At 40.0% G+C, this 27,824-nt stretch overlaps 1 protein-coding gene across 15 annotated transcripts in view; it reads right to left on the bottom strand.

Annotated features, from left to right (window-relative positions):
• CTDSPL2 (CTD small phosphatase like 2) overlaps positions 1-27,824 on the bottom strand; it is a 78,466-nt gene that overhangs the window by 41,527 nt on the left and 9,115 nt on the right. For all 15 annotated transcript variants that reach the window (XR_014059773.1, XM_081510903.1, XM_081510905.1 and 12 more), the window contains one exon: positions 10,729-10,938. Coding sequence is in view for 14 of the 15 variants with exons in the window: in XM_081510903.1 (XP_081367029.1) it covers positions 10,729-10,914 (186 nt within the window). In the remaining variant the exon portion in view is untranslated. The remainder of the gene's footprint in view (positions 1-10,728; positions 10,939-27,824) is intronic.

Genomic DNA, 27,824 nt, shown 5'->3' with positions numbered 1-27,824 from the left:
TGTTATACTGCTTTGGTTGAAAAAGGGTACATATAAACTTATAAACTCTTACACAGTAGGTAGTGCTGAAAACCTACTCAATAGAAGTCAGTAAAAGAAACAAGTAGAGACTTTCCTAGTGGTCCAGTGATTAAGAGTCCACCTGCCAACGCAGGAAACAGGTTTGATACCTGATCCGGGAAGATCCCACGTGCCGTGGAGCAACTAAGCTCCTCTGCCACAACTACTGAGCTCCAGAGCCTGAGCTCCACAATCAGAGGAGCCGCCACAATGTGAAGCCCAAGAGCCACAACAGACCAGCCCCTCCCACCACAACTAGAGAAAGCCTGTGCACAGCAACAAAGACCCAGTGCATTCAAACACAGACAGACTAGCAGGCAGTTAAGAAAGAAACAGACGTGTCCACTTTCTAGCGGTAGAGTGAATCACTGAAAGACTCAACTGTGAAAACAGAAAGTGAGTTAACACCGGTGTGGGACTTGCACTTATCTGACACTAGTATCAACTAATTATCAACGATCTTCTTCACCATGAATGCGTGGTAACAAACACAACTGAATTATTTTTCTGCATCTCAGTTTATCCTGGGATAACTTGTGTCAACGTCTGTGATGACTACGCAAAAAAAAAAAAGGTTTATGATTACTGCCACCTTAGCACAAATCAAAACATGGACACCCAAAGTTACCGTATTTGTCATAGCCATGCACTTGCATGGGGAAAAAAAGGTCAGCTATACTAAAGAATGTCCTTGATGAAGCTATAAAATTAATTAAATCTCAATCCTTAAATATGTGTTAAATTCTATATGACAAGATGGGAAGTACACACAAAATGCTTCTGCTACATACTGTACTTCCACAACTGTCTTGAGGAAAAGCATCTGACTGTTGAGTTGTAAGCTGAACTAGATCACTTTTTTGATAGCTTCTCAGCCTTTTAACTAAGATCAAGTGTAGATCACTTTTTTTGATAGAAAACTATCTTTACTTGAAGTAGATTATTTTCTGAAAAATGAACAAAGCAACTCAAGAAAAACTAATACATTTTGTTGCCAACAATAAAATTTGAGCATTCAGGTAAAAACTGGAATTTTAGAAACTTGGACAAGGCATTGTAAGACTCAAGAGTTTCCCAATATTGTTCTGTTGAGATCAGTGGGGTTGTTCAGAAATGCGATTTCTAAACATTAAATAAATAATGAAATATGTCAATGTGGATACATATGTGGAAGATTTACATAATAAAGCAAACCATTATTTTACCAACCAAGAAAACAGTGCATGATGTTAGAAACTCATATGTAGGTACAAAGATTCATTCCAAGTGCAAGACAGACCAACAAAAAGATCATTGTAGTACTTTCACAGTCAATGTTGGAACAAGAATGTAAGATATCACACCATTTGTCAAGTTTTGGTATAAAATCTGCAATTATCTAAAAAGCATATTAAAAGACCCTTCCCTTTTCTAAATACATGTATAATTTTCTTTTTGTGTGTCAATGACAACCAAAAACTACGTTCTGTGAAGCAACCATTAAAGAGGTTTATAGGGCTTCCTTGGTGGCCCAGTGGTTAAGAAATCTGCCTTGCAACACAAGGGACTCGGGTTAGATCCCTGGCTGCAAAGCGCCACAGCTGATGAGCCCGAGCCCCAGAGCCCGCAGCTGCAGCTACTAAAGCCCTCGAGCCCAGAGCTTGTGCTCCTCAACACGAGAAGCCCCTGCAACGAGAAGCCCGCACACAACTCGAGGGCAGTCCCCGCTTGTCGCAAGCAGAGAAAGCCCCTGCACAGCAATGAAGAGGCAGCACAGCCAAAAATAAATTTAAAAAGAGAAACAATATTAAAAGAAAAAGAGGTTTATAAAACTGTAAATCATGTCCTGTTTCCCACTAATTTCCTGTCTTTAGAAAATAGTTAAAATATTAACTGTACCAACACGCAATGGGTTTAGAATTAGAATTTTGATATTTTCAAAATTCCTCAGTTAGTTTCTACTGAGATATATTGATAGATATTACCCCCATAAGTACCTCCCTGGTGGCTCGGGCAGTAAAGCATCTGTCTGCAATGCTGGAGACCTGGGTTCGATCCCTGGGTTGGGAAGATCCTCTGGAGAAGGAAATGGCAACCCAGTTCAGTACTCTTGCCTGGAAAATCCCATGGACAGAGGAACCGGTAGGCTACAGTCCATGGGGCTGCAAAGAGTCGGACACGACTGAGAGACTTTACTTTTACTTTACCTCCATAAACAAACAGTTCTTTACGGTTTCCAATGATTTATAAGATGATAAAGGATCCTAAGTTGAAAAAGTTTCAGAACCACTTGCTCAAGAGGGACTACCAATGAATTCACAAGACAAACTGTAAAAATTCACTCCCAACAAATGGGGAGAAAATTTGAGCTGGAAGGAAGAGCTGACAAGTGGCAGCCAAAGGGTACAGAGCTTCTTTAGGGGAGGATATAAATGGTTTAAAATTAACTATGTTAATGACTGCATAACTCTGTGCATATATTAAAGGCTACTGAATCTATACCTTAAATGGGTGAGTTTTAGGCCATGTGAATCATATCTCAATAATGCTACATTGTATGTATCTATCATATAATCCAACAATATCAATCTTAGTTATTCACCCAGGTTTAACTTGAACAAATATCCACACATAGCTTCAAGACAGAAATATTCATAGCAACTTCATTCACAATAGCCAAAACCCAGAAATAACTCAAGTGGATAACAAATTATGGCATGTGGTGTGTGCCAAGTCACTTCAGTTGTGTTTGACTCTTTGTGATCCTATGAACGGCAGCTGGCCAGGCTCCTCTGTCCATGGGATTCTCTAGGCAAGAACACTGGAGCGGGTTACCACGCCTTCCTCCAGGGGATCTTCCCAACCCAGGGATTGCTCTCGCGTCACTTACGTCTGCTGCATTAGCAGGCAGGGTCTTTACCACTAGCACCACCTGGGAAGCCCTGTGGTATGTGGTACGCTCATCCAGCAGGATACTATCTGGGGCACGGGAGAGGGAGGGGATAAATCAGATACATGCAGTAACACAGATGAATCCAAACACTTCATGTTCAGTGAAGGAAGCAAGACATGTTATGTGCATAGGTAACTAAAGAAGATTTGTACAATCTATAATGATAGAAGATCAATGGTTGTCTGGGATGATGCTGTGACATGGTCTGCAATACTCCAAGGATACTTTTTGGTCATGGGTGTATAATTCTGTTAAAATTCATGAAAACATATAATTTAAATCAGTGTGTCTTACCGTGTTTCATTATACCCCATAAAATTAATTTTTAAAAAGTCAACGTAGGAGATAAAGTGGAATTCTAAAGATAACTAGTTCATCAAAAAGAAGGCAAGATGAAACAGAGTAAAAAATAACAAACGGGATAAATACAGAATAAACTACAAGATGGGAAACTTTAAACTGAACCATATTAATAACTACATTAAATGTAAATAGACTAAACAAGCCAATTTAAATACAAATACATACAGTGGGAAAAGGTGTATCATGCAAATGGTAAGAAAGAAAGCTGTGTGGTTTTATCAATATCAGGCCAAGGAAATCTCAAGGCAACCAGTATCACCAAAGATGAGAGACGTTTCACAGTGGTAATAACTTACACCCAACAATCACAAACGTGTACACCCCTAACAAGAGAGCTTCAAAACACGTGCAGCAAAAACTGACAGAACTGAAGGTAGATGAGTTTATAATTAAGAGATGGAGATTTAAAAGAAGACATAGAATATTTGAATATTATCAAACTATCTGATTGACTGATATTTATAAAACTGTTCTAATCAATTCCAGAATGCATATTTCTTTCAAACACATGGGGCATTTACCAAAATAGTCTATATGTTAAAAAATATCAAAGACACCAAAGAAGTGAAGTCATACAGAGTATATGTTCTTGGATCACAATAATATTAAATCAGAAATAAGCAATTAAAAGATATCTAATAAATGCCCAAACATCTGATCTGGCAATTAAATAACACATTTCTAAATAATCCATGGGCCAAAAGGTAATAAAAATACAGTCAGAATGTATGGGGAAGCAGTACTTTGAAACACATAGCTTTAAATATTTGAATTAGAAAAAAACTGAAGTGCAGTATTACTGACCTAAGCAAGGGGCTGGGAAACTACAGTACAAACATCAAGTCTAACACATTGTTTTTGTATGACCAGCAAGCCAAAAGTTTTTATATTTTAATATGGTGGTAGGGGGAGGTGGGAATCAAACGAATGATACCATTTTATGACTCATGAAAATTACATGAAAATCAAATATCAGCAACCAAAGTCATGCTCATTCATTTATGCATTATCTACAATGGAAGATTCGCGCAGTAACTGCAATTTCAGACAAGATAGTCTGCAGACTTAAATATTACTTATCTGAAGTATTTACAGAAAAAGTTCACCAATTCCTAATCTAAGTTCTCGCTTGTATAAGCTGGGAAAGTAAGAGTAAACCAAACAGAAAGTAGAAGAGATTAAAAATAACAAGTAGAAATCAAACAGTGGAAAGAAAAGAGAAAATGTACAAAGACAGATGTTGGTTCTTTGAAAAAGTAATAAAACTGATAAAATCAATTATTCACATCAGGAATGAAAAGAAGAACATTATTATAGATCCTACAGAGATTATCAGGTTAGTAGAGAAATACTGCAAAGACTTTACTTAATAACTTGACAACTTCAATGAACAAACTCCTTGGAAAACACCTATGACCAAAATTGAAACGGAAATAGAAAAGCTAAAGAAGTTCATATGTATTAAAGAAATCAAATTTATAGTAAAAAGTTATCCCACAAAGAAATCCCAGTCACATTCCAAAAATCCCTCTCCAGAATTCACCACTGAATTCTACTAATAGTTCAAGGTTGAGATAACACTTCGTCAAAACGAGCTCTTTTAGAAACAAAGAAGCAGAGGAACAGTCCTTGCTTCATGGTATCAGCACACCTCCGATCCCAAACCTCAAAAGTGTTACAGACCAAAACTACAGACCGAACCCTCACAGACACAGTTACAAACAATCTTTAAGAGCAACACCAACAAAACACGGCAGCGAATCACGCCCGGCCGCACACGCTTAATGCTCAGCTCAAAAAACATCTGTTCCACTGCACATGGAAAGAGGAAATCTGAAGAGCATCTCATTAGATGCAGAAAAGTCTTCGATAAAATCCAACATAATAAAATCTTACAGCAAACTAGGAACAGAAGGGAACTTCCTCAAACTGACAAAAGATAACTATGGCAGACATTTAGCTAACATCAGAGAAGGCAATGGCACCCCACTCCAGTACTCTTGCCTGGAAAATCCCATGGATGGAGGAGCCTGGTAGGCTGCAGTCCATGGGGTCGCTAAGGGTCGGACACAACTGAGCGACTTCACTTTCACTTTTCCCTTTCATGCACTGGAGAAGGAAATGGCAACCCACTCCAGTATTCTTGCCTGGAGAATCCCAGGGACGGCGGAGCCTGGTGGACTGCCGTCTATGGGGTCGCACAGAGTCGGACACGACTGAAGGGACTTAGCAGCAGCAGCATACCTAATGTAAACAAACTCTCTTCCCCTAAGATCAGTAACAAGACAAATGTTTGCTTTTACCACTTTGACTAAATGTACTAGAGGTCCTAACCAATGCAATAATGAAGAAAAAGAAATACAAGGTCTAGAAATCAGAAAAGGAAATCATATCTGGTTGGTATATGATATGATTATGTATGTATAAAACCCTATGAAATCTTACAGACTAGGATAATTAAGTAAACCTAGTAATTTCACATAGTACACCAGTCAACACAGAAAAATTAATTATATTTACATATATTAGCAACAAACAGAAAGCAAAAACTTTAAATGTATTATATCATTTAAAACAGCACCATAAAACATCAAATACCTAAGAACAGAACTAATGTAGTATGTGTGACACCTTTACATCAGCGGGAAAAAATTAAAAACACTTATATTAACACCAAGATATGTAATGATCATGAACTGGCAGCCTCAATACAGTTAAGATGTCCAGTCTCACCAAATGATATATACATGTGATACAGTATTATAACCCAGTAGGTTTTCTTTGAAGAAACAAACAAGCTAATTCTAAAATTGACATGTAAGTATAAGGGATCTAAAATAGTATTTAAAACGCTATCTTTTATCTCAGTATCTTAAATACAGCAGTGTTGTCCTCTTCAAAATTTGGATAGGGGTTGGCAGCTAGTGTTTATTGAGTATCAGGTACTTTATAACCATCATTTGGTATTTTATAGATTAAAAAAAAAACTCAGGCTCAGTGAATTTAGATTACTTACAATGTTAATTATAACAATAATGATTATAATAGTTTGTCCAAGATAAAAAAATAAAAAACAAATACAGCAGTCAATCAGCAGTTACCGAGCACTACTATGCGCCCTGTGTTATTCTCAGTGCTTTAAGCTGATATGTTCTTAAAAATGCTTAAGCTTTCAAACCGTAAGAAGTTGTTACTAGCATCTCTATATTACAGGTGAGGAAACTGAGGCACAGGAAAGTTAAATAACTTGTGCAGGGTTACACAGCTTTAAGTAGCAACACTGGACCTGAAACGGATATACGCTGGTCTCAGAGCCTACATCCCTGACTGCTATGCACTACTGCCCTTCCAACAAGGGACAGTGCTGGGATTTAACCCAGGTACTGATTCTATCTCAAAGTAGTTAGATGGTATCTTTACAGCATCACCTACCTTGTGTAAAGATTGAAAATTTTCTTGATGAAAGTAAGAAAGAATTGAGTCTTTCTATGATACTGACTTGGTCATTTATTTATATTCTATCATCAGCTCAAAGTTTGAAGCTTATTCTGTCTAGGAAAAACCTTTTCCCTAGTATTTTTTGATGAATATCATCCTCTGTCTTCAGTTGTTCTGACTGGGTGATAGACTACTTCTCTTATTTCTACAAGGGTCCTTTTTAAATCCAAGTTGGTTAGAAAGTTTCTTATGCAGCCACCGGTTTCTTTGGTTCCTTTTCTTTCTCTTCTTCTGAACTTTTAAAATTACACGGTTAAACCTGAACTTCGCAGACAGGCTTTGCTTTCTCTCTTGAGCTGTCTCCCTTCTCAGGTGTCTGATGACTCGAAATGTGGTCTCTGTATCTCAACCACGTTTTCTGCTCTTCTTTACTATCACGATTTCCAGTTTGAAGCAACAGTGAGAACTGGACATGGAACAACAGACTGGTTCCAAATAGGAAAAGGAGGACATCAAAGCTGTATATTGTCACCCTGCTTATTTAGCTTATATGCAGAGTACATCATGAGCAACGCTGGGCTGGAGGAAGCACAAATTGGAATCAAGATTGCTGGGAGAAATATCAATAACCTCAGATATCCAGATGACACCACCCTCATGGCAGAAAGCAAAGAACTGAAGAGCCTCTTTAGAGTGAAAAAGTTGGCTTAAAGCTCAACATTCAGAAAACTAAGATCATGGCATCCAGTCCCACCACTTCACGGCAAACAGATGGGGAAACAGTGGAAACAGTGGCTGACTTTACTTTGGGGGGCTCCAAAATCACTGCAGATGGTGACTACAGCCATGAAATTAAAAGACGCTTACTCCTTGGAAGGAAAGTTATGACCAACCTAGACAGCATATTGAAAAGCAGAGACATTACTTTGCCAACAAAGGTTTGTCTAGTCAAGGCTATGGTTTTTCCAGTGGTCATGTATGGATGTGAGAATTGGGACTATAAAGTAAGCTGAGCGCAGAAGAATTGATGCTTTTGAACTGTGGTGTTGGAGAAGACTCTTGAGAGTCCCTTGGACTGCAAGAAGATCCAATCAGTCCATCCTAAAGGAGATCAGGCCTGGGTGTTCATTGGAAGGACTGATGTTGAAGCTGAAACTCCAATACTTTGGCCACCTCCTGCGAAGAGCTGACTCATTGGAAAAGACTCTGATGCTGGGAGAGAATGAGGGCAGGAGGAGAAGGGGACAACAGAGGATGAGATGGTTGGATGGCATCACTGACTCGATGGACATGAGTCTGGGTAAACTCTGGGAGTTGGTGATGGACAGGGAGGCCTGGCGTGCTGTGGTCCATGGGGTCGTAAAGAGTTGGACATGACTGAACTGAACTGAACTTCTAGTTTGAACGGCTGCTGGTATTCTTGCCAGTTTAGTATCACTGATCCATTTTTATTAACATTTTGCTAATAAGTTTTAATCTGTATTCTAGCCCTAACTTGATATAAAAGTCATTAGAATACTTAGATAATTTAATAAACATATATTGTTCATTTAAGAGGTGTGTATTAGTTTACTATTAACATAAATACATAGTAAGACATATTACTAAGAAGAATAATGCATTATTAAGAAGATGGTTTAATAACAATTTAGATAAGAAAGAATTAACAATTAAAAGCCAGTATAAGCTTCCCAGGTGGCTCACTGGTAAAAAATCGGCCTGCCAATGCAAGAGATGCAGGTTCGATCCCTAGGTCAGGATGATCCCATGGAGAAGGAAATAGCAACCCAGTCCAGTATTCTTGCCCGGGAAATCCCACGGACAGAGGAGTCTGGCGGGCTACAGTCCATGGGGTTGCAAAGAGCTCACACAACCTAGCAACTAAACAACACAACAGCATAACCTCATCAGGAGTAATAAATGACAAAAAAACCTTTTAATTTACTTCTAACAAAAGGATAGTAGACGGGAAAAGAAACAGGATACTCTGATTTCAGTGAGGCTTTCAATACTAATTATCACAATAATCTTACCGAATATAATAATGGAATCTGGGGTGAATTAAATGAATTTGTAGCTGCAGTGAAAACCTTGCTCAAAAATATTAATTAATGAATAAGATATTAGCTTGCAAGCAGGTTTTTATTGGCCCCATCCACTAATGGATAGGCATTAATAACAAAATTTTAGTTTTTGGCTTAAACAAAATAACTGACAACCCTGAGTGTTTTAACTGACATGGGCAAAAATCGGCTGACCAACAAAGAACTAAAACTACTAAATGAAAAAAAAAAAAAAAAAGAAAGCATGAATAACATGAACAGAACTCAGAAGACACAGGAAAAAAAAAACCCCAAACCTATTTCCATCTCTGGTTGTTACCTTTCAGGAACAAGGTAACCGAGAAAAAGCTGACCAAGATGCTAACCTATTACCATATAATGCCATGGGACGAACACTAGAACTGTTCAGCCAGGACAGGGACTGAGCGCCTGCACCAGCGCAAGGAGGAGGAGAACACCTGGGCACAGTACAGGGCGGCGCATCTTCAAGACGAGGAAGAATGGTGCCATGTTCAGAGCTGTTCGGAGAACGGACTTGACACAGCGATGTTCTCATCAATAGGGCTAATGACAACCCAACAAAAACAGAAAGATTCAGGAATGCTTGGTTCTGGAAGGAATTTTATCTTTTTTATACAATAATACTAGAATACTTATAGGCCTATGTAAATTGGGGCTTTCCTGGTGGCTCAGAGGGTAAAGCGTCTGCCTGCAATGCGGGAGACCGGGGTTTGATCCCTGGGTCGGGAAGATCCCCTGGAGAAGGAAATGGCGACCCACTCCCGTACCCTTGCCTGGAGAATCGCATGGACAGAGCACCCTGGGAGGCTACAGTCCATGGGGTCCCAGAGAGTCGGACACGACTGACTAACTTCACTTGTACTTGTGCTTATGTAAATTAACTCAATGAAACTTTTAAAGATTATACTTAAAATTAGCAAAAGAAATCTATCATTATGAAAAAATAACATTTTACTTTTCTACTTACCAAAGTGACAAATTTACACTATAAGAAACTTATCATATACAATAATCCGAAGAACACAACTGTTGTCAATACTGATAATAAAATCAACATACAATGAATAATAACACTATTATTTACAGACTGCATTAAAACTTCTCAAACTGCTTTTCCACCTGTTTGCCATCTAATCTGAAGACAACTCTGAGGCAGACAAGGTAGTTAGTATTAGTCCCATTTTACTGTCTTCTTGAGGCTAAGAGGGGACAATGACTTTCCTCAGAATTCAAGTTGGTCCAGAGTATGAAGTATGAATCTAGAGCTTATGCCTCCTGATTAAGGCATAAGCAAGAGGTTTTTCTTTCTTTCTTTCTTTTGCCACATGGCCACTAGGATCTTAGTTCCCTGACCGGAAACTGAGTCCAGGCCCATGGCAGTGGAGGTGCCAAGGCTGCACCATGGGCTTCCAGGGAATTGCCCTTGTGTCTTTATTAACTTTGTTCTCCCTTCAATGAATAAAGCATTTTCATTGTACAAGTGTTAGAATTCAGAGACATAAATCATCTCCCTAATTAGACAATGTATCAATATTAACAAGAAACTTTAACTTATGTTTGAAATGAAAAAAAAAAAAAACAAAAGAAATAACTCAAGTAAATGACTAAGAAAAAATTTCTTTTGCTTCCCATTACTAAGCTGAAAAAACAGAAGGCTAACTGGATCAGTCAAGTAGAATACTGTTTTCTTGACCGACCATTAAACATTTTACACATAAATACTCAATACCAAAATGTAGACATACTTCCTTAAATAGGGCTCTAGCAATATTAGATTTCTCATCTTTATATGCTTAAAGAAAACAATCTAGGTTTCATTTTAATGACATAATTAACAGGTAAAACCATTACTTTGGGTGTGCTTCCTTTAATGAATTTTTTAATTGAAGACAACAAGCCGGTTTCATTCTTCGGTGGTTTTTCTCCTCCTGAAGGCAGGCTGTCATCGACTTCTGAGTATTTCCTCTTTGCTCTGGCAGTACGTTGTGTTTGGATTTGATGTGATTGCTGAGAAGCTTTCCGTGTTCTCAGCCTCATCTTTTATGGGTGCCACATGTAAAACTATAAAAGAAAAATAATACAGGTTATTAAAATTAAACCTAGCGTACCCATATGTGCCCAGTTTACATAGGTTTGTGGAATCTTAGTTTCCCTGAAGGGGCTCAAAACCAGGCCCTCAGCAATGACAGTGCAGAGTCCTAATCTCTAGACCACCAGAGAATTCCCAAGAAACTAACTTTTTAATTGAAAGGCATAGTGCTTTGAATTTTATTACATTCTTCCAAATAACCTTCCCACAACTTCTGAAATATTATACCCTGTGATCTAATAGAGTGTGCATGTTCCTTTCAGAATACTATATTGCCTCCAACCATGCTGACATTATCATTCATTTAATCATTCATTCATTCAACAAGTATTTATTGGGTAAGTAAGTACCTGGTGAAACGAGAGAGAGGTTTTCACCCTCTGGAGATCACAATGCAGTGGAAAAAACCCTTAAGTCATTGAATGAATTAGCTCCAAAAACACAATTCTAATCATCAACAAGTACACAAGTGTGACAAGAACGAGTCAATCATTTCGCAGGCCTTGATCTCACCACACATAACGACCCTTAAAAACCAAACTCATTTGGCTCGAGCTGCTGGAGTAGGATGGTGCTCACTTCTGCGAGAGCACCAAAACCGCAACTAGCCGCTGAACAAGCATCGACAGGAGGACACTGGAACCCACCAGAAAAAGACACCCCACGTCCAAAGACAAAGAAGCCACAGTGCGACGGTGGGCGGGGCACAGTCACAATAAAATCCAACCCTATGCCCACCAGCTGGGTGACCCACAAACTGAAGAACAATAATACCAAAGAAGTTCTCCTACTGTTGTAAAGGTTCTGAACCCCACGTCAGGCCTCCCAGCCTGGGGATCCAACAAAGGGACGGGGAATCCCCAGGGAATCTGACCTTGAAGGTCAGTGGGATTTGTTTATAGGACTTCCACAGGACTACAGGAAACAGAAACTGCAGTCTTGGAGGGCACAAACCCTCTTGGAAGTCACCATTAACCCTATCATAGAGCCTGCAGAACACAGGGCCAACCAACTACCACGGAGGGAGAGAACCCCCGCCCATCAGCAGACAACCAGGTTAAAGCTTCACTGAGAAAGGCCCTGACCACCAGAGCAAGACCCAGTTTTTCCACCACCAGTTCCTGCCCTCAGGAAGCACACACAAGCCTCTTAGCTTCTTCCATTAGAAGAAGCAGCAAGAACCACAGTCCCACAGTGGCTCAAACAGAAACCACATTATCGAAAATTAATCAGGATGAAAAAGCAGCAAGTTATGTTCCAGATGAAGGGACAAGATAAACTCCAGAAAAACAACTAAATGAAGTGGAGATATGCAACTTTCCAGAAAAAGAATTCAGAATAATGATAGTGAAGATGATCCAGGATCTTGGGAAAACAATGGAGAAGACGCAAGAATGGAGAAGATGCAAGAAATATTTACCAAAGACTTGCAAGAACTAAAGAACAGAGATGAATAGTACACTAGAAGGAACAGAATAGCTCAGGCAGAAGAACGGATAAATGACCTGCAGGACAGAATCATGGAAATCGCTGTCACAAGACATAATATAGGAAAAAGAATGAAAAGAAGTGAAGACAGCCTAACAGACTTCTGCTGCTGCTGCTAAGTCGCTTCAGTCGTGCCCGACTCTGTGCGACCCCACAGAGGGCAGCCCACCAGGCTCTGGGACTCTCCAGGCAAGAGCACTGGAACAACATTAAACCCAACATTCATATTACAGGGGTCCTAGAAGGAGAAGAGAGAGAAAGGACCTGAGAAAACATCTGAAGAGATAATAGCCAAAAACTTCCTGAACATGGGAAAGGAAATAGTCAACCAAGTTCAGGAAGCACAGCGAGTCCCAGGCAGGATAAACCCAAGAAGGGACACACCAAGACGCATAGCAACCAAACTGACAAAAGCAACAAGGGAAAAACGACAAATAACATAGGAGGGAACTCCCATCGGGCTATCAGCTGGTTTCTCAACAGAAACTCTACAAGCCAGAAGGGAATGGCATGATACATTTAAAGTGATGAAAGGGAAGAACCTACAGCCAAGAATACTCTACCCAGCAACACTCCCACTCAGAGTTGATGGAGAAATCAAAAGCTTTCCAGTCACGCAAAAGCTAAGAGAATTCAGCACCACCAAACCACCTTTACAGCAAATGCTAAAGGAACTTCTCTAGACAGGAAACAAGGGAAGGAAAAGACCTACCTACAGAAAATAAACCCAAACAATTAAGAAAACGGTAATAGGATCAAATGAACCAACCAAAAGACAGGGGCTGGCTGGGCAGATGAAAACATGTGCATACATGCACTTCCACTTACCACGTCACTCTGCTTGACCCCCCACTGTTCATAATTATTTTATATTGTTAATCATCTTCCCACTATGGCTTGCAATTGTAATTATCTTCTATTTTCTGTCAGGCTGTTGCTTGTGAAAACTGGCAAATATCTTTTACTATTGTGATTATGTAACTATTACTCACTCAATACTACTGCATCATGATTGGTCAACAGAAAAATGATAGAAGTCTATATCACCCAGAACTATGATTTAATAGAAACACCTGTAATCACTTTTTAAAATCCAGATGCATATCAGAATTATCTTGACATTTTTTGAAAAATACAAATGTACAAGTATCGATTTTTTTTTCTCCAGAGCTCCAGATATGTTTCTAATGAGCAGTCATGTTTAAAAACAACTGGACTATATGATCTTTTACTTTTATCTAGTTTGTTTCACTTTCTCTATTTCATATTCAGTGTTCCCATTTCACTTAGTTTATGTTTTCCAATTTCTCCATCTCTTTTTTTCTTTCTCAACCTTTATCAAGCATAGTAGAAAACTTTGTATAGATGTATATAAATAATATATACAACATATGTATTTTAGAAACTTATGAATTTTTGCCTAACTAAACACTTTATGACATTTTGATTCCACTTGTTTGACTTAGTATGAATAGAATGCTAAATTTCTAATTTAAAAAAACAGATATGCAACAAGCAACAAAGGTTTATTGTATAGCACAGGGAATTACAGTCAGCATCCTGTGAAGTGAAGTGCAAGCCGCTCAGTCGAGTCCGACTCTTTGCGACCCCATGGACTATACAGTCCATGGAATTCTCCAGGCCAGGATACTGGAGTGGGTAGCTGTTCCCTTCTCCAGGGGATCTTCCCAACCCAGAGATCGAACCCAGGTCTCCTGCATTGCAGGCAGATTCTTTACCAGCTGAGCCACAAGGGAAGCCCAAGAATACTGGAGTGGGTAGCCTATCCCTTCTCCAGCAGATCTTCCTGACCCAGGAATTGAAGCAGGGTCTCCTGCATTGCAGGTGGATTCTTTACCAACTGAGCCATCAGGTAAGCCAACCCTTCAAAACCTCAGGTGATCTCCATTTGCATTTGCAATTCCTAGCCTCTTTCAGTGATTTTCAGATGGCTACCACTGTTTCAGCATCAAAACCAAACTGAAAATATCCAGGCACAGCATTATCCAACAGAACTTTCTGCAATGATGGAAATACTCTGTATCTGCACTGTCCCATACGGCAGCCATTAGACCCGGGTGAAAACCGAGCGCTTAACATGTAACTAGTGTTGACTGAGGAACCGAATTTTTAATTTCACTGAATTTTTATTAATTTAATTTTAAATAGCCACCTGTGCCTAGTGGCTATCATATTAGAGAGTGTGTGTCTAGAGGATGAATCTTATAATAACCTATAATGGAAAATAATTTCAAAAATAATATATATGTATATGTATAACTGAATTACCTAGCTGTGCACCTGATACACTGTCAATCTACTACACCTCAGTAAAATATACATATTAAGGAAAAAAACTCATATCAGAAAGAAAACATGAGGGCATCAATCTGAACTCGCTCATTTTATTGATGAGAAAATTAATGACTGGCAAAATTGTCCCAAGACTCAGTAGTTGAGAATATTCCCTGAATTAGAATCTGTTAAAGAGACGACTACGACTAGAATGAAAACTACCATACTAAGAATTAAGAGATGTTACTTCTAATCCTACTTCAATCATCACTAAACTATAGCCACTTAACTATTTTTTCCCCTGTATAATGAATACATTCATCTTGACGCTCAAAATGAAAATGGATTTAGAAAAGGCTATAAAGCACAGAGGACATACAACTAGTCACAGCAGTGAGTGCAGTCCCAGAAAGGTCTGACCCATTAGGCATGCTAAACTCCTAAAGGCACAGAAATTCTTGGCAAAGAGTATGGTCTTATAGACCAATTAGGAAGCTGAAGAAGTGATGTCTTTAATAATCCAACACAATGTCCACAGAAAAAGAGTTAGGATGCCTCCCTTTTTTAAAATACAGAAAGTACACACACGAGCACACACAAAATCTATTTCAATCATAAAACCAAACTCAAAGCCTTCACCATCAGAGTACTAGAACATCTTTCCAAATAACCATTTGTTTTTCATCACCAAATGGTGCTCAGTTTTTAACTTGTCACCCCCAAATAAATGTTGCCTTTTTTCCTAAAGAGTAAATGTGAACTTCTCAAGGGATTTACTCAAGGCATGTATTACTTAAAAACTCTATTTACAGCGTATAAATTTGTTTTAATTTCTTTGTCCTTCAGCACAACACTCCTTAGAACAGGAAAATTCCATATAGCAAATGCATAGGGGAATTTTTCACAAAGAAAGTTGTTTGTATTTGATTTAAAACTTTTTTTTAATATTTTCAAACATATCTATGAATGAACCTATCTTAAATCCAGAATCATCCAATGAGAATGAAACTCAGACACCAATACCCGCCACCATGCTCACTGGGTTCGGTATCTTCTGCGGCACCGCACAATCCGAGACAGCGCGTGCGCGAACGGGCACAGCCGCATGCACGGCTGACAGACAGCGCTACAAGCGGTCAGTCCACGGGCAGGAGTCTGCAGACGTGCATTGCTGCTGAGTCACGTCAGTCGTGTGCGACTCTGTGCGACCCCATAGACGGCAGCCCACCAGGCTCCACCGTCCCTGGGATTCTCCAGGCAAGGATACTGGAGTGGGTTGCCATTTCCTTCTCCAGTGCATGAAAGTGAAAAGTGAAAGTTAAGTCGCTCAGTCGTATCCGACTCTTAGCGACCCCATGGACTGCAGCCTACCAGGCTCCTCTGTCCATGGGATTTTCCAGGCAAGAGTACTGGAGTGGGGTGCCATTGCCTTCTCCGGCAGACGTGCATTTAGGTGACTTTATAACAGAAAATCAGACTATTCTCAATTTTTCAATAGCAATGCTTCAAGCCAGATGAAAAATGGAATAATATATTTAAAATAAAATAATCAAGGGAAGAACATACAAACCAAAGATTTTATATCCAGCAAAAATAATGGCTATGGACAAACTATTACCAATATGTAAGAATTCTGGGAATACTGTGCTCAGGGACTCCTTCTTGAAAAACTTAAACGAGCACTTCAGAAAACCAAACTGACTACAGGTATTCCTTTAGAACCAATGGTGACTGTCAAACATAAAACATAGAGCTACTCAGTTATCGAGCACGTAATAGCTATATTCTCTGACAACGTAAATGTAGATTCACTCAACCATTTAAAAGTGAGGGAGAGACTTCCCTGGTGGTTAGGACTCCACACTTCCATTGCAAGGGGCACTGATTTGTTCCCTGGTAGGGAAGCTAAGATCCCACATGCCACCCAGCACAGCCAAAAAAGAAAGAAAGAAACAAAGGGAAGAGTGGGGAGAGCACTGCAAAGAAAACAAAAAAAAAAAGCATATAGTGCTTCGGTAATCATACATATTATCTTCAAATCTTCCAGTATTCGTATTGCAACTCTGAGACTGCTGTGAGATTAATTTAACTAATATTTTGATTTCGAAGTCCAAGTCTGTCATCTGCTAGGTTTTTGAGAACCAAGACATGGTATGGAACAAAACAACAGGGATGCAAGACAGAGAAAGTTAAAATAAAGTTCCTCAAATTCTGATTATGGCCAAGTTAAGATGTCAACAAATCCTGTCCTCAAAAAACAACAATACAATTGGACAAATGACAAAACCCACCATATCAGTTCAGTTCAGTTGCTCAGTCGTGTCAGACTCTTTGCAACCCCATGGACCACAGCATGCCAGGGTTCCCTGTCCAACACCAACTCCCAGAGGTTACTCAAACTCATGTCCATCGAGTCGGTGATGCCATCCAGCCATCTCATCCTCTGTCGTCCCCTTCTCCTCCTGCCCTCAATCTTTCCCAGCATCAGGGTCTTTTCCAATGAGTCAGCTCTTCACATCAGGTGGACAAAGTATTGGAGTTTCAGCTTCAACATTAGTCCTTCCAATGAACACTCAGGACTTATCTCCTTTAGGATGGACTGGTTGGATCTCCTTGCAGTCCTAGGGACTCTCAAGAGTCTTCTCCAACACCACAGTTCAAAAGCATCAATTCTTTGGCGCTCACCTTTCTTTATAGTCCAACTCTCACATCCATACATGACTACTGGAAAAACCATAGCCTTGACTAGAAGGGCCTTTGTTGGCAAAGTAATGTCTCTGCTTTTTAATACGCTGTCTAGGTTGGTCATAACTTTCCTTCCAAGAAGTAAGCGTCTTTTAATTTCATGGCTGTAGTCACCATCTCCGGTGATTCTGGAGCCCCCAAAATAATGTCTGTCACTGTTTCCACTGTTCTCTCATCTATTTGCCATGAAGTGATGGGACCGGATGCCATGATCTTAGTTTTCTGAATGTTGAGCTTTAAGCCAACTTTTTCACTCTCCTCTTTCACTTTCATCAAGAGGCTCTTTAGTTCTTCTTCACTTTCTGCCATAAGGGTGGTATCATCTGCATATCTGAGGTTATTGATATTTCTCCTGGCAATCTTGATTCCAGCTTGTGCTTCCTCCAGCCCAGCGTTTCTCATGATGTACTCTGCATATAAGTTAAATAAGCAGGGTGACAATATACAGCCTTGACGGACTCCTCTTTCTATTTGGAACCAGTCTGTTGTTCCATGTCCAGTTCTAACTGTCACTTCCGGACTTGCATACAGATTTCTCAAGAGGCAGGTCAGGTGGTCTGGTATTCCCATCTCTTTCAGAATCTTCCACAGTTTATTGTGATCCACACAGTCAAAGGCTTTGGCATAGTCAATAAAGCAGAAATAGATGTTTTTCTGGAACTCTCTTGCTTTTTCGATGATCCAGCGGATGTTGGCAATTTGATCTCTGGTTCCTCTGCCTTTTTGAAAACCAGCTTCAACATCTGGAAGTTCACAGTTCACGTATTGTTGAAGCCTGGCTTGGAGAATTTTGAGCATTACTTTACTAGCATGTGAGATGAGTGCAATTGTGCGGTAGTTTGAGCATTTTTGGTATTGCCTTTCTTAGGGATGGGAATGAAAACTGACCTTTTCCAGTCCTGTGGCCACTGCTGGCTTTTCCAAATTTGCTGGCATATTGAGTGCAGCACTTTCACAGCATCATCTTCCAGGATTTCAAATAGCTCAACTGGAATTCCATCACCTCCACTAGCTTTATTCGTAGCAGTGCTTCCTAAGACCCACTTGACTTCACATTCCAGGATGTCTGGCTCTAGGTGAGTGATCACACCATTGTGATTATCTGGGTCGTGAAGATCTTTTTTGTATAGGTCTTCTGTGTATTCTTGCCACCTCTTCTTAATATCTTCTGCTTCTGTTAGGTCCATACCATTTCTGTCCTTTATCGAGCCCATCTTTGCATGAAATGTTCCCTTGGTATCTCTAATTTTCTTGAAGAGATCTCTGGTCTTTCTCATTCTATTGTTTGCCTCTATTTCTTTGCACTGATCACCGAGGAAGGCTTTCTTATCTCTCCTTGCTATTCTTCGGAACTCTGCATTCAAATGAGCGTATTCTTCCTTTTCTCTTTTGCTTTTCACTTCTTTTCTTTTCACAGCTATCTGTAAGGCCTCCTCAGACAGCCATTTGGGTTTTTTGCATTTCTTTTTCTTGGGGATGGCCTTGATCCGTGTCTCCTGTACAATGTCACAAACCTCTGTCCATATTTCATCAGGCACCTTGTCTATCAGATCTAGTCCCTTAAATCTATTTCTCACTTCCACTGTCTAATCATAAGGGATTTGATTCAGGTCATACCTGAGTGGTCTAGTGGTTTTCCCTACTTTCTTCAATTAAAGTCTGAATTTGGCATGAAGGAGTTCATGATCTGAGCCACCGGAGAAGGCAATGGCAACCCACTCCAGTGTTCTTGCCTGGAGAATCCCAGGGACAGCGGAGCCTGGTGGGCTGCCATCTATGGGGTCGCACAGGGTCGGACACGACTGAAACGACTTAGCAGCAGCAGCAGCAGCAGACGTGAGCCACAGCCAGCTCCCAGTCTTGTGTTTGCTGACTGTATAGAGCTTCTCCATCTTTGGTTGCAAAGAATAGAATCAATCTGATTTCGGTGCTGACCATCTGGTGATGTCCATTTGTAGAATCTTCTCTTGCGTTGTTGCTTGAGGGTATTTGCTATGACCAGTGCCTTCTCTTGGCAAAACTCTATTAGCCTTTGCCCTGCTTCATTCTGTACTTCAAGGCCAAATTTCCCTGTTACTCTGGGTGTTTCTTGACTTCCTACTTTTGCATTCCAGTCCCCTATAATGAAAAGGACATCTTTTTTGGGTGTTCTTTTCTAGAAGGTCTTGTAGGTCTTCATAGAACCGTTCAACTTCAGCTTCTTCAGCATTACTGATCGGGGCATAGACTTGGATTCCTGTGATATTGAATGGTTTGCCTTAGAAACGAACAGAGATCATTCTGTAGTTTTTGAGATTGCATCCAAGTACTGCATTTCAGACTCTTTTGTTGACTATGATGGCTACTCCATTCCTTCTAAGGGATTCTTGCCCACAGTAGTAGACCTGGGGAGTTCATCTTTCGGTGCCCTATCTTTTTGCCTTTTCATACTGTTCATATCATAGCATACTGTTCATACCATATCAGCACTATGGAAATCAACCAAAGGCACACAACAATCTGAGAGTACTTTAAAAAACACTCAACTATCAATAAAAACACTGAAGTGTCTGAAAACAAAACGAAACATTGAAAGCCTGTGTCATTCTCGTTTGGGGCTGCTCCGTTCTACACCCATCTGCAAGCACCCAAAGTCTGGCAGGCTGAGAGGGCTGGTAGCTTTGAGGTTACCGTAAAAAAAGGCTCACATGACTGAGAGCAGCTGGACAAAGACCACATTCCGGTGCTATCACCGGTGTAAGCGACAATTCTGCTGTAAGTGGTCACTTCTGTGGCAGAACTAGGGGGGCCGAGACTTCCCCATCCTCCAGCTCTGGGGCTGTTGGGACAATGTTCCTGGTGGAGGCAGCAGACACGCCCAGCAGTGACTACAGAGGCACAAGCGCCCACACACTCCTGGCCAGCTCTGCGGCTGTGTAAGAACACAGGAGACACACAATGAACCAGTGGGACATAAAGAGCTGGAAAAGACCTGCAAAAGGCCTGAGCTTTGAATGTGCATCCCACACGAATCCACAGGCAGAGACAAAAGCATTACTGCACAAGAAGTTTAGGCATGATATTTGTTCAGTCATTAGCTTACCACAAGGCAATGCAGACACCAGGGTGTGCCCTAGGAATCCAAGCTTCAAAATTAAAACAAAAATTAAAAAAACAAAACAAAATACCACCAACAACAAACTAAGCAAAGTCATCGGTAGCTATATCCTGCAGGAAGGCATATCCCACAGATTTTGCCTATGGGAATTACAAAACAACCAACCTTTCGGGAAAAAATTCTGAATCTAGAGTGGCTATATGTTATCTAAGGGGCTGGTTTTCAACAAAAAATTATGAGACATGCCAAGAAACAGGAAAAAAATGACCCAAACTTGGGGGGGGGGGAAGTTGTGAATATGTATTATATGCCAGGCTTACAACAATCCAAGGAGAGGAATGGATAACTATTTAGTGTATGAAAGACAAAATTCACTCTTGATCCCTTACAAGTTTAAAAAATTCTGTTTCAAGTGGACATATTTTTTATCTAATACATATGTTGTTAGAAGTCTTTAGAAGCACAAAAATACGAAAAGAACTCACATAATTCCTCAGTCCAGAAATGACTGAAATGTGGTTATGTATTAGTGATTGTTTCAACATATATGAATATTTTAATCAATAGTTAGAGTTATACTACAGTTATGATCTGACCTGTTTCTTCCCATTTTATACTATTGCTCAGTCGCTCAGTAATGTACAACTCTTTGCAACCCCATGGATTTGCAGCCCACCAGGCTCCTCTGTCCATGGAATTTTCCAGGCAAGAATACTGGAGTGGGTTGCCATTTCCTACTCCATTTTATTCTGTTAACTCCCTAGTAATATTCTCTGAAAAAGCTGAGAACATAATTTTTAATGGCCACATAATATTCCAACATTCAGATAAACGTTCTACAATTTATATGGCCACTGACCTGTCAGAAAATTAAACTGTTCATAATTACTCCCTAATATCACTTCAAATGTAATAACTTTATATACAAATTTCAGTCCAAATACCTGATTCTTAATTTCTTAGAAGGGAATTCATTAGGTCAAAAATTGTTAACATTTGGTAGTATCTCTAAAAATACTAACAAAGTATTTTTTGGAAAGATGGTTTCAACCAGCAGGATCCAAAGAATCTGACTAAATAAACATCAGAATTTATCTTTAATTTTCAAAATGTTTGCTAATTAAAAGTAAAAATTATTTTAAGTTATAATCATAACTAATAAAACTAAACATTTTAATTCTGTTTATAGGTTAACTACATTTCATATTTTTTTAAATGCCTATGGATGCCCTTTTCTCATTTTCTTCCTAAGACTCTAAAATACTAAGGTTGAGAAAAACTTTGGTTCAACCTTCCCAACCAAACCAGAAACCTCTAAGGTAGCATTCCTGTCTAAAGGTAATCTATGATCTGCTAGAATGCTTGAAGAGACAGAGTTTACTGCATAATAATGCAAATATTAAGAAATATTAAATGAACTCTAAAACAAAAAATCATTTCTAAACTGAGCAAATCCTGCAAATACGTACTGTCACTCTCCTCACTTAATAAATGTCTAAGAATTTAACTCCAGCAACGTGGTTAGCCATAATTTTCCCTATTTTAAACACAAAGTTTAAAAATTATATAATCATTTTTAGTTTGCCAATTAAGGCCTAATTTTGAGGAGTTTAGATATTTGCAATATTTTTCCCCAACTCCCCAAAATAACAACTATATTTATACTTTAAAATAAAGGTTTAAATGTCAATGCTTATCTGAATACAGAAACATAATCCAACCAAATATTACACAGAACCAAAAGTAAGTAAGTAAGTGAAGTCGCTCAGTCATGTCCGACTCTTTGCGACCCCATGGACGGTAGCCCACCAGGCTTCTCTGTCCATGGGATTCTCCAGGCAAGAATACTGGAGTGGGTTGCCATTTCCTTCTCCAGGGGATCTTCCCGACCCAGGGATTGAACCCGGGTATCCCGCATTGTGGGCAGACACTTCAACCTCTGAGCCACCAGGGAAGCCCATTATTCAGTTTATTGAATTTAAATAGCTACTAGTGATCAGCGGCTAATGTATTGGGCAGTGCAGATCTAGAGAATCCCCTGAGAGCAGTAGTTTTCTAGGTTGGCTACATAATACAATCACTTGTGAAGCATTTAAACATCCAGAGCCCTAGCTGCATCTCACATCAAATACACAGAACCAAAGCACTGTGTAAAAAGTACTGTGTTGGTTTTCTGGTAGGTTGACTTCAGAAGACCCAACTGTTAACCTACTCTTTCCAAACATAAAGTAACTGCTTCAGCTACAGAAAAGGTTAAAGTGATATATAATGACTAGCTGTCCTTTAAAAAGCGGTACTCATTATTTCCATTTCATTTTTTTCATTATTTCCATTTTATGACAGAAAGAAAATAAGATGGAGACAATGGCAAAAGTGTGTTACTCACCAGATAATTTCAATAAAAATAACCAATGTAAAAATAGTCTATCATTAACAAAAATTTTAATTAATTAAAAAATTATCAAAATTTTCAATTTTCTATATCTTGTTTTGTTTTGTTTTTTTACTTCTGCTCTTTTTCTAATAGTTATTCACAATGGGTGATTTTACTGCCAACAAAGGGTTAAGCAGGTTAAGAGAAAGAGGGGTTCTGGGAAAAGATAAGGGAAACTACAGAGGAGGTGCTGACCACAAGACAGGTTTGGGGGAATCAATGTTTACGTTAAAAAAAGTAATCTAGGGCCAGTTAAGAAATTATTCTCTTTCTTTAGTGTCAGTTTAGCCAATTCGAACCCTCTCCTCTGGTTCAAACCAAAGAGAAGGCAAGGGAGTTATCCCAAGCAACTTGAGACCAAAGAAGTCATGGAATTACAAACTACAGCTTCCAGAAAAGAGAGCTCCCCTGACTAGTAATTGGAGTTTCGCCTAAAGATCCATTTTTATACATTAATAGGCTTCTGCCTAAGAAAAGGAAAAAAGCTGGGGAAAATGCCACTATCAGCATAACAGCAACTACAGAACCAAACTTTTCTTGAAAAAAGAGAAAGCTGAGGACCTAGGGCAACCAAACAAAGACACAAGACAAGACAAGCCCTTTCTAGGAGATGGGATGTAAGCACTGGCTTACCTGTGGCAGAGCAAGCAAAGAGACAGTGGTGCCACAAAAGCAGGTAAAAAGAATTCATCTCAATTGTTAATATAAACTCCTAAACGCAAAGTGTAGGCTGGCACAGGCCTGTACCACTCCTGAGAGCAGCAGCCACAAAGGGAACCCAGCCCTATTCACAGGGCCTCCGCCACAGACCTCCACCAGGTGCTCCCCGTGTGGGCCACAGGACTGGAGAGCCTTCCTCCGAGACGCAGAGCCGGAGACTGAGCAGCCTCCACTCTGGGGGCGGGGTGCAGGGGGGTCGGCCCACCAGACCCTTCTTCTCTAAGGAACAAACACTGGAAGGGAGGAGGAGGGGCAGCAAGGGCAATGCCCTGGAGCGGGAGTCAAGACGTCACTAGGATGGGGGCAGAGCGCAAGCAAAGCCCTCTACTGATCCCTCTGCCACGACTGCAGGGGCAGGCCTTGGGGCCCGGATCTCAGACCACCTGAACTCTCATCACAAGGCAGGTTCTTCCAAACAAGATGTGTAAAGATACAAGGCCCAGTTTGGCATACCAGGGCAGCATCAGTGAAAGCCCACCACCTCTGATGCCCAGACACCCAGAGCCTATCCAAGACTGAAACAGGATGAGGACGAGGACTTCCCGACTCCAGCACCAGGCTAACAAGCACCAACTGCACTTCCTCTGGGAGAGGGTTGGGGCACCTGGGTGCCACAGAGAGGTATAGGCACGCAGGGAAAGCCGCCATCCAGGGGTCAACTGGGAAAACTGAGGACCACTTCCTCATACCTCCACTTCTAGCCTAAGCAGAGTAACACTGGAGAAATCTGAAGCCAATGGTGCACTTGAGGTACCCTATGAAACAACAAAACCAAAACTCAGCCTAATGGAAGCCCCTAGACTATGCCATAGGATACGCGATTTTCCAGGTAGAAACACTACTCAGTCTTTACTGTCCTATTTATAATAGTCAGAATTCAGTAAAATACTGCAAAACACACACTCAAAAAGAAGAAAATACCACCCACTGCCAAAAAGCAATGGAAAATCAATGAAGTTAAAAACAGAAAACTCAATAAAACCAAAAGTTGGTTGTTTTTTTTTTAAAAAATCAGTAAATTGATAAACCTCTAGCAAGAATGGGGAAAAGAGAGAATACACAGATTATCAATATTGAGAATAGTTTAGTGAACACTACTATTCATCCTGCAGCTGTTAAAAGAAAAAAAATAGACTACTACAATTTTATGCCCACACATTTAACAATTTAGATGAAATGGTCAAACCTCTAAAAAAAAAAAAAAAGTACCAACAAAGCTCACAGGTAACCTGATCAGCCCATATTTTAAAAAACTGAAATTGCAGAGAAAGTCCCCAAGATAAAAAATTCCAGACCCAGATGGCTCTGACAGGCTGGGACCTGGGACCCTTTTGCTGTAGTAGTCCAAAGCTTGCACCTGGACAAACCCCTCTTCCAGAAACAAAATTACAAAGAAACAGTATGGGACTAAAAATAACTGCCTGCATGAGCAGTTGGGGCAAATTCTGGACAAAAGATACAAAGAGACCAAAAAAAAAAAAAAACCCCAACAGCCGCTTTTGAAGAGCCTGGAACAAAAGCGGGGAGTCCCAGGCAAAAGCAAGCCACTAGACATGCCCTCTGCACTCAATACCACCCAAGGGGTGGGCAAACCTCCTAAGCCCCACCTCTGGTCCCGGACACACCCCTGCACTCACCGCATACAAGGGACAAGCCTGCTTGCAGCGGAGCAAGCAGGGGAACCTATCTGTTCCTCGGTCTCACTCCCACCTGCTGCAGCAGGGCCCCAATAAAGCCCTGCCTGAGTTTCTTATGTGGCCTCTGGCCAATTTCTATCAATTGGGGAAGGTTAAGAACTCTGGTTGATTTCAACTTCACGGAAGAATTCTACCAAAAATTTTAAAAAAACACAAACAAAAACCCAAACAAACCAATTCCCCCACACTAACCCCAGCAAAACCCAAATCTAAACAAAACAACTCCAGAAAAGAGAAGGGAACACTTTCCAACTTATTTTAAGAGGCCAACATTTCCTCACCAAAACCAAAGACAATACATATTAATTGGGCCAAGTACTGCCAGAAATTACCTACATAATATCTGCAATAGTCTAATTTTATTACCTACACTTAAAAAAGTTTTACACATACATATACAAGCCTCATTTTGGTAATTGTACCATTTACATTACAAATTAACCATTCTCTAAGTTCTTTAGAGTTCCATTACTAGATAAGTTCTCTTCTATTATCAGCAATAATAAAATAATACAAGTAAAGACTGCAAAATAAGCTGTTGTTCAGGGGCTAAGTCAGGCCCAACTCTTTGCGATCCCATGGACTGCAACACACCAAGCTTCCCTGTCCTTCCCCACATCCCAGAGTTTGCTCAAACTCATGTCCGTTGTGTCGGTGATGCCATCCAACCACCTCGTCCTCTGTCGTCCCCTTCTTCTCCTGCCCTCAACCTTTCTCAGCATCAGGGTCTTTTCCAACGAGCCAGCTCTTAGCATCAGCTGGCCAAAGTATTGCAGTTTCAGCATCAGTTCTTTAAGTGAAGATTCCAGGTTAAGTTCCTTTAGGATTGACTGGTTTGATCTCGTTGTAGTCCAAGGGACTCTCAAAAGTCTTCTCCAGCACCACAATTCAAACGCATCAATTCTTTGGCACTCAGTCTTCCTTATGGCCCAACTCTCAAATCTGTACATGACTACTGAAAAAACCATAGCTTTGACTATATGGACCTTTTTTGGCAAAGTGATATGCTCTCTAGGTTTGTCATAGCTTTCCTTCCAAAGAGCAAGTGTCTTAATTTCATGGCTTCAGTCACCATCCACAGTGATTCTGGAGCACAAGAAAATAAATTCTGTCACTATTTCCAATTTTTCTCCATCTGTTTGCCATGAAGTGATGGGACCAGATGCCATGATCTTAGTTTTTTGAATGTTGAGTTTCAAGCCAGCCTTTTCACTCTCCTCTTTCAGCCTCATCAAGAGGCTCTTTAGATCTATTTCACTTTCTGCCATTAGAGGGATATCATCTGCATATCTGAGGTTTTAGATATTTCTCCCAGTAATCTTGATTCCAGCTTGTGCTTCATCCAGCCCGGCATTTCGTATGATGTACTCTGCATATGTTAAATAAACAGGGCGACAATATACAGCCTTGTCATACTCCTTTCCCAGTTTTGAACTTGTCTGTTGTTCTATGTCTGATTGTATGAGTTACTTCTTGACCTGCACACAGGTTTCTCAGAAGACAGACAAGGTGGTCTGGTATTCCTATCTCTTTTAAGAATATTTCAGTCTGTTGTGATCCATGCAGTCAAAAGTTTTAGCATAGTCAATGAAGCAGATGTTTTTCTAGAATTCTCTTGCTTTTTCTATGATCCAACAATGTTGGCAATTTGATTTCTGGTTCCTCTACTTGTATATCTGGAAGTTCTTGGTTCACATAGTGCTGAAGCCTAGCTTGAAGGATTTTGAGCACTACCTCGCTAGTATGTGAAATGGATGCAATTATACAGTTAATTTGAACATTCTTTGGCACTGCCTTTCTTTGGGATCGAAACGAAAACTGGCCCTTTCGAATCCCGTGGTCACTGCGGAGTTTTCCAAATTTGCTTATATACTGAATGCAGCACTTTAACAGCATTATCTTTTAGGATTTTTAAATGAGTAGGTCAGGGAAATAAATCTACCACTGAAATAGCTACAATTTAAATAGATTCTATCACAAAACAAACATAGCAAGGAGTGGAACAACATTTCAAGCTTAAGAACTCATGACACTAGAGGGAAAAGTATATAATAGAAAACATTTCCACTTTTTCAACATTTGAACCAGATCTCATTTCAGGAATAGAAAAAGTTGATTGTTCAGCAATCTAAAATGAGGCAATTAAGTCTGCTTTCTAAGTATCTGCAGTCTTCGGGGGTGGGGGTGGGGGCTTTTCCAAATTGCATCATTAATTCTTCTTCTTCTAGCTTCTCTATCATCTTTAAAATTTCATACTCTCATCTAACAGCTTTCTCAACACTTCCACTCTGCACCTCAAAATTGAACTTACCCAAAGCTGAATTCACCTTTCCTATCTCACCCCTATTCCTTTTGTATTTTTGCTACTCTATCTTTTTTATT

The sequence above is a fragment of the Giraffa tippelskirchi genome, chromosome 7, assembly GCF_054371585.1.
Source record: "Giraffa tippelskirchi isolate mGirTip1 chromosome 7, T2T-mGirTip1v1.2.pri, whole genome shotgun sequence".
NCBI lineage: Eukaryota > Metazoa > Chordata > Mammalia > Artiodactyla > Giraffidae > Giraffa > Giraffa tippelskirchi.
The sequence above is the reverse complement of the archived record's forward strand: the minus strand, read 5'-3'. Positions and strand labels throughout refer to the sequence as shown.